Source organism: Chelonoidis abingdonii, chromosome 8, assembly GCF_003597395.2.
Source record: "Chelonoidis abingdonii isolate Lonesome George chromosome 8, CheloAbing_2.0, whole genome shotgun sequence".
Taxonomy (NCBI): domain Eukaryota; kingdom Metazoa; phylum Chordata; order Testudines; family Testudinidae; genus Chelonoidis; species Chelonoidis abingdonii.
This window is the reverse complement of record NC_133776.1, coordinates 37,440,653-37,447,854: the sequence shown is the minus strand read 5'-3', so window position 1 is coordinate 37,447,854 and position 7,202 is coordinate 37,440,653. Positions and strand designations below refer to the sequence as shown.

Here is a 7,202-nt window from a genome sequence, read left to right as displayed (position 1 = left end):
TTGAGAATTTGAAGGAGAATTTGAAGCTGTTTTCTGCAGTTCACAAGGTATACTGAGTGGGGTTTTTTTCTGTGTAATGGTCGGAGATACGTCTCCAACTTACACAAAATTTGAGTTACGCAAGGCATTCCGGAATGGAACACTTGCGTAAGTTGGAGAGCATCTGTACTATTGCAAAAAAAGCAACCATCATCCTAGACAAATTAGAGGATTGGGCCAAAAGAAATTTGATGAGGTTCAATAAGGACAAGTGCAGAGTCCTGCACTTAGGACGGAAGAATCCCATTCACTATTACAGACTAGGGACCGAATGGCTAGGAAGCAGTTCTGCAGAAAAGGACCTAAGGGTTACAGTGGATGAGAAGCTGGATTGATAACAGTATGCACTTTGTGCAAAAAGGCTAACAGCATTTGGGCTGTGTATAAGTAGGGGCATTGCAGCAATGAGGACGTGATTTCCCGTCTATTACATTATAGGCTCATTGAGTACTGTGTGCATTTTGGCCCACACTACAAGAAGGATGTGGAGAAATTGAAGAGTCCAGCAGAGGCAACAAAAATGATTAGGCTGGAGGAGAGAGGTGAGGGAACTGGATGTTTAGTCTGCAGAAGAAAATGAGCGGGGATTGGATAGCTTTTCAACATACTGAAAGGGTTCCAAAGAGATGATCTAGATGGTTCTAGTGCTGAGATGACAGAACAAGGAGTAATGGTCTTAAGTTGCAGTGGAGGAGGTTTAGGTTGGATATTAGGAAAAACTTTTTCACTAAGAGGGTAGTGAAGCACTGGAATGGGTTACCTAGGGAGGTGGTGGAATCTCCATCCTTATAGGTTTTTAAGGGCAGGTCTGACAAAGCCCTGGGTAGGATGATTTAGTTGGGAATTGGTCCTGCTTTGAGCAGGGGGTTGGACTAGATGACCTGCTGAGGTCCCTTCAAATCCTGATATTCTATGATTCTCAGATATATTAGCAGGAGTGTTGTAAGCAAGACATGAGAAGTATTTCTTCCACTCTATTCAGCACTGGTAAGGCCTCAACTGGAGTACCATGTCCTATTCTGGGCACCACATTCCAGGAAAGATGGGGACAAACTGGCGAAAGTTCAAAAGAGATCAACAAAAAAGATTAAAGGTCTAGAAAACTTTGAGGAAAGATTGAAAAAAACTGGGCTTATTTAGTCTGAAGAAGAGAAAGCTGAGGAAGGACATGCTAACAGTCTTCAAGTAAGTAAAAGGTTGCTATAAAGAGGAGGGTGATAAATAGTTCTCATCCGCTGAGGATAGGACAAGTAGTAATGGGCTTAAATTGCAGTAATGGAGATTTAGATTAGATATTAGGAAAAACTTCCTAACTGTAAGGTGATTAAGCACTGGAGCAAATTACCAAGGTAGGCTGTAGAATCTCCATCATTGGAAGCTTTTGAGAACAGGTTGGAAAAATACCTGTCAGGGATGGTGTAGATACTTAGTCCTGCCTCAGTGCAGGAGACTGGACTAGATGACCTTTCCCTCCTAAATGTCTATGATTCTAAAATTCTATAAACCAATGCATTGTCTTCAAAGAGAAATCTTTATAGACATTTTTTGTACACATACACAAATATTTTAATATAATTTTATCTGAAAAGTTATTCATATTTTTAGTATACTTATAATTAACTAAAAAGATAGTCTTTTAAATTTTGTAAAAATGACATATTTTACACATCCTCTATTTACAATTATGACATACTTAAATGTTATAAAACACCCACATTTGACCTTTAAAATATATGTATACTAGGACTTAGTATTAGATATATTATCATTTACAGCAAACTTAGGGCTTGCTGTGGAGCTAAACGTTCAATGGAAATTTCATATTCAGCCTCACTTAATAAAGACTTCTCAATAAAAAAAAGATAGGAAATGTATAAATACAGGGTTGGACAAAAAAAATAATCAAGCTAGCAGTTTTAAAATATATTATCACTGTGAAGACTTCCAATAAATTAAAACCATATCGCACAATCCATTTTCACTGTATTGTTCATGATCACTTTACACTTAAAAAAAAAATGTCCTCCAGAGGTATGCATAAAGTCAAAGATGTTTCAGTCAAATGTCAGGATTTGACATCACTGCTCCTGGCAGGGCTGTGTTTGTTCTACTGAAGGTTCGTGAATAGGTTCGTTCCATTCCTTGTGGCTTTGCTGAATCCTCCTTGTGGATAATCTTTTTATTAAAAAAAAAAAAAATTAAGGATGAAACAACAGATGAAAACAAAATGAATCCATTGAGTATTTATTTCAACAATTTTTACTGTTTTCACTTATCTTACATTTTTGTTTATTAAATAATGCATTATTTATTTTGGATGCTTGATAAAGGAAACTTGTAGTTCAAAAAATTAACTTTATTTGGAGACCCAATCCTGCAGTTATTACTCAGGCCACACTCTTATTAGGAGGGTTTCCCGAATTAAGGTGGCAGAATTGGGTCCTTCGTTGGAATCCTCAACATGAATATCTTACATTCTGTCAATCAACATATTGCATACTTCCCTAAACAACGTTTTTTCAACAATACTCTCAAGTAACCCAAATTGAGTAGTCACCTGCACTTTATAAACTCATTAGACTTACCTCTATTTGACTTTAGTCTCAGCAACACTTACTTTTGCTACACCTCTACCTCGATATAACGCTGTCTTTGGGAACCAAAAAAATCTTACCGCATTATAGGTGAAACCGCGTTATATCGAACTTGCTTTGATCCAGCAGAGTGCGCAGCCCCCCCACTCCCAAGCACTCCTTTACCGCATTATCTCCGAATTTGTGTTATATCGTGTCGTGTTATACCGAGGTAGAGGTGTTTTTATAATAATAGATTGAGAGCTTGTCTTCTTTCAATGAAGACTACATGAAGAAGTGAAAAGGAAGTCAATATCATTATCCCCAAGGTCACTTGGTGGCAAAGCTGAGAATAGGACCCAGGTTTCCTGAGTCCTAGGCCAGAGCTCAAGCCACTAGGAATCACCAGTGTTTCTTGTCTTTGTCAACACTTCTTTATCAAGTCTGAATTTAAAATAAAGATATTGACAGTAATTGTGCTAAAGAAGTTAGAATTTCTCCTAAACTCCTTCTTGTGACTTTATTTGTTATTTGGGGATCAGCTACCATCAGAGTTCCTAATGAATACTGATCTTGAGGACAAGAGTGACTGAAAAGAGTTTTCTCTCATCCTGGAGCTCATGAAATATGCATTCTCCAGCATATGATGATTACTTAGGCTTAGAAAAATTAAGAGAGACAATCTTGACATAACATTCACATTTACAAAAAAATAATAATAAATAAATAAAAAGAAAAGCCCTTACTTGTGTTACACTCAAGATTATTAAATCTGCATCTATGCATGCAAATGGGTGTTTGTGTCTGCAACATGGTTTACTGTGCATCCAAACCTAGACTTCAGCACCCACAATTCATACAAGCAAAGCAAGATTTTGTACATACTAGTGATTGTGCATTTTGCATGACTTTGCTATTGCACCTGAAAATCTGGCGCTAGAAGCCTATTTTGCTATTTATCATTTATGTTGATTGTGTTTACTTTTTCTATTTCACTCAGCATCAATAATGAAAATAGGTCAGTTTTACCTTACATTCCTGGTTCTCAGAAGTAGCACAAAGATGTTGAGTTTGGCGTCACAAAAATGCAATGGAGTATTTAAACAGAATAGGTTTCTTAAATCTGAATATTTTGCCTAAAACCAGTTGCCAGTATCTCTGCATACATGTCTGTATAATCACTGGTCCCAATTCTACCTCACATACTCCCTGAAGCCAATAAGGGCTGTGAACATATGTCTCAAGGTAGAACAGGGCTATTATCTTTAACAATTAGAAATAAAATAAATATGTATATAAAGAATAAACAACACAGGCAGAACAAGTACACAGAGAGAAAAACAGGTGTTTAATGCAATATTTGGTCCCCTTGGCAACTCAAAAGTTTTCTCCTTCCCCTTTCCTTTTGCATTGGCACTTCTTGGGCATTTGCCAAACATTATTCCTCATTATGCCTGGCTTCTAGAGAAAGTAAGTACAGAAGGATTCTGAGATCCCCTTCCACCTGCTCCCCTCCCGACTCTGGAATTTCAAATCACCTTCATATACAAACATACTGCTTATTCTTCCATCAGGGGCTGTGGTGAGACAACTGCCATCATTTCCCCCAGGACTCAAACTTACTGTCTGTGCATGAGCTCCCCATTGCCTGTGCAACAGAAGACGATATGCTGCGCTTAAACCTGTTTTTTTTTCTGTGCAGTTCCTAAGATGTATGTTCCTGACCCTCTCCTCCAGCCATCATTGCAGAACTTGCCTTATGGCAAGGAAGGCAGAATGTGATCCTTCTCCACCCATTTGATATTAGCAGGTTACCATGCCGTATCATGGACAATGTACTTCCCCACCAAAGACTGAGGAGGATATCACCTTCTGCTAAGCTCCATGATACTAACAGTGCAGGAATCATTAGTGCCAAGGTTGTTCATGAACTCAGACTGCACATATTTTGTGTCTTTTTCCCCCCCACAAACCCCTTGCTGGATTGAACACGAGTAGTTAGACATGACATTTAAATGGACATAAAATGTAGGTAAAACAGAAAATCAGCAAGTGAAAGCATGTGACATCAAAGGAAAGTATAGACATAAGAAAAATAAACATACCACTTTTGTCTACAGTATTGAGGGAAATGTTAGACAGGGAAGAAGAGAAGCTGTATAAGCATGGACCATGACAGAGCTGCCAGGAAAAAAAACAAAAAAAAGAGAAGAGCATATGTAATGAGAGAGTCAGTCAGTGGGTGTATCAAAACAGTCTCAAATACAACGAGCAACACACCAGACCATGATGTCATTGTAGAGAACATGGTACCATTATGATAGCGTCTCGAGGTTTCCCAATGTGAAATAAATAGTTCAGCTACAATTTACAGTGTGTAAAATGTATGGCGGTGGTGCTCTCTGCTCAGAAGTAGGGAAGCAAGAGGACTCAAGCTGTGCAAAAAAAATCATATTGCTTGGAAAGCTGAAAGCAAAATTCCTGTTTTATTGCTGGATTTTCAGAAAGCAAAATATTTGGTGTTCTTTCGCCCTTAATTATATTTCTGCAACAGCAAAAGACAAATTTCTCAGAGATCTATTAATGGAACATAGCAACTAGATTGTGAAAGAACTTTCCAGAGAATTGGTGTTTTGTACCCATAAATAATCTTTTCGCAATGGTGAGAATATGATACAATGGTTTCCAAAGACACTGGTCAACTGGCAGGGAGAAAAATATTGAAAGCTGCAAAAGGACTTTATTTTTGAAACATGCCAGGTAGGAAAGGCAAACTGTAACAAGATGGTGGTAGGAAGATGCACATTTTTAGTTAGTTTTTTAACAGAGATTTTCAAAACATCTTGGTTTTGAGGAAATAACCAACTATCTGAGCTTTTGCTCTCATAGGCTTTGGTGTTACTAAACACCTTGGAAAAATCAGAGCCTTGTTACGTACAAGTAATGATATAGTAGACTCTCAGTATTTGCCTTGACTAAAAAAAACTTACAGCTCAATCATACTCAGGCTCATATTTGTATTAGAAGAGTATTCACTGAATATCTTATGCAAATTTCAGTTTGTGGACTGCTAGTAACTTGTTCATTTTGCCTGGTGAGTGACTGGATGATTAAAACTATTTAAAACAGGAGACTCATGAACCATGAATAAAAAACAATTCAACAATTCTAAATTAATACAACACTTTTGGATGACTTTTTTGAAGAATATGATAAAACTTATGAAATGTTTGGAGTTCAACAAACATTTTCATAAATAAACTAGTGGTAATCAGAATCCTGAAATAACAAATCATAGCAAATAATGGACCAGATTCCCAACTGGTGCAAATAAGCGTATTTCCATTTACTTTAACGGAGCTACATCTATTTGCACCACACGAGAATGTGACTCAATGATAGTGAAGCAAACTTGCCATGTTTATTTGCATGTATATTTATAAATCACTTCTTATATTATTCAACAAGCTGTAGTTATCATTCACCCTATTTGTGAAGATATATAATATAAATGAGCTGTCACAGGGTCTATGGGATGTTCATTAAATATCCTTGTTAGATACCAGTAATTATGACACTGATAATTATGTAAAGTGAGTAACTCTGCATACAAATGGTACTTATACATGCAGTTAGCCACTTTTCATGTGTGAGAATTTTCCAGGCACAATTTAGAGCTGTTTACATACTAACATGCACCAAAGTAACTAAATTGGTTTTAATTCACCCTTTTGTTATTTTGCTTCCAGTTTCTGTGTGGAATCTGATATTGTAGATAAATTATTACTTGACCTAAACCAGAACAAGATGCTCTTAATTTAAAGTAAAAGAGTCCACACACAGACGCAGCACCGAAATAACAAAAGGTATGAATAAAAGCAGTTTATGGATGTTAGAGAGCTTTACACATAATATAGCAGTAATTATACAGGTCAGGATTGAGTAGCATTGGTCAAACTGCACAAATAAGTTTGCACAATAATTGTTGCATTGTTCTTGGTTGCAGTCTGCATTATTAGTATTTTACTTGTGGTTAATTGTATTAACCCTGAAGCTAATTGTATTCATTCATCATAGGAATCAAATAGCCACGTCCATCCCCACCACCAAAAGTTAAAATAGAATACCTGTTCATTCATGACTGCAGAGAGCTCGCTGAGCATATCCTTATAATGAGACTTCATTTCTTCTTGATATTCTAACTGGTCCTCTTTAATAAGGCGTTTGTTAACTTCAAGAGCAAGCCCACATGCTTCTGCAAACTGCCTACAAGCATAAACATACACCAAAGAACATCTATGCAAAAAAACTCCAGTGAAAAAAATATTATGCCCCTGTCATAAACAGATGATAGGAGTTAATAGAACAGAAGTACTTTATATCTCTTTTGACTGTAAAGAGTTAACCAGTTCAGTGAGCCTGGCTGTCACCTGGCCAGAGGACCAATCAGGGGACAGGATACTTTCAAATCTTGAGGAAGGGAAGTTTTTGTGTGTGCTGTTAGTGTTTGGTTGTTGTTCTCTCTGGGTTCTGAGAGTGACCAGACGTGCAACCAGGTTTCTCTCCAATCTCTCCGATACAGGCTCTTAT

At 37.2% G+C, this 7,202-nt stretch overlaps 1 protein-coding gene across 10 annotated transcripts in view; it reads right to left on the bottom strand.

Moving 5' to 3' along the window:
• Positions 1–1,580: 1,580 nt before the first annotated feature.
• The window catches only part of DOCK10 (dedicator of cytokinesis 10), a 241,168-nt gene continuing 235,546 nt past the window's right edge, over positions 1,581–7,202 (bottom strand). For 6 of the 10 annotated variants that reach the window (XM_075068541.1, XM_075068543.1, XM_075068534.1 and 3 more), the window contains 2 exons: positions 6,740–6,878; positions 1,581–2,214 (listed from right to left, as the gene is read on the bottom strand). In XM_075068541.1, the coding sequence (XP_074924642.1) occupies positions 2,098–2,214; positions 6,740–6,878 (256 nt within the window). In that variant the 3' untranslated portion in view covers positions 1,581–2,097. The remainder of the gene's footprint in view (positions 2,215–6,739; positions 6,879–7,202) is intronic. The other 4 variants (XM_075068537.1, XM_075068535.1, XM_075068544.1 and 1 more) reach the window with 1 other exon arrangement.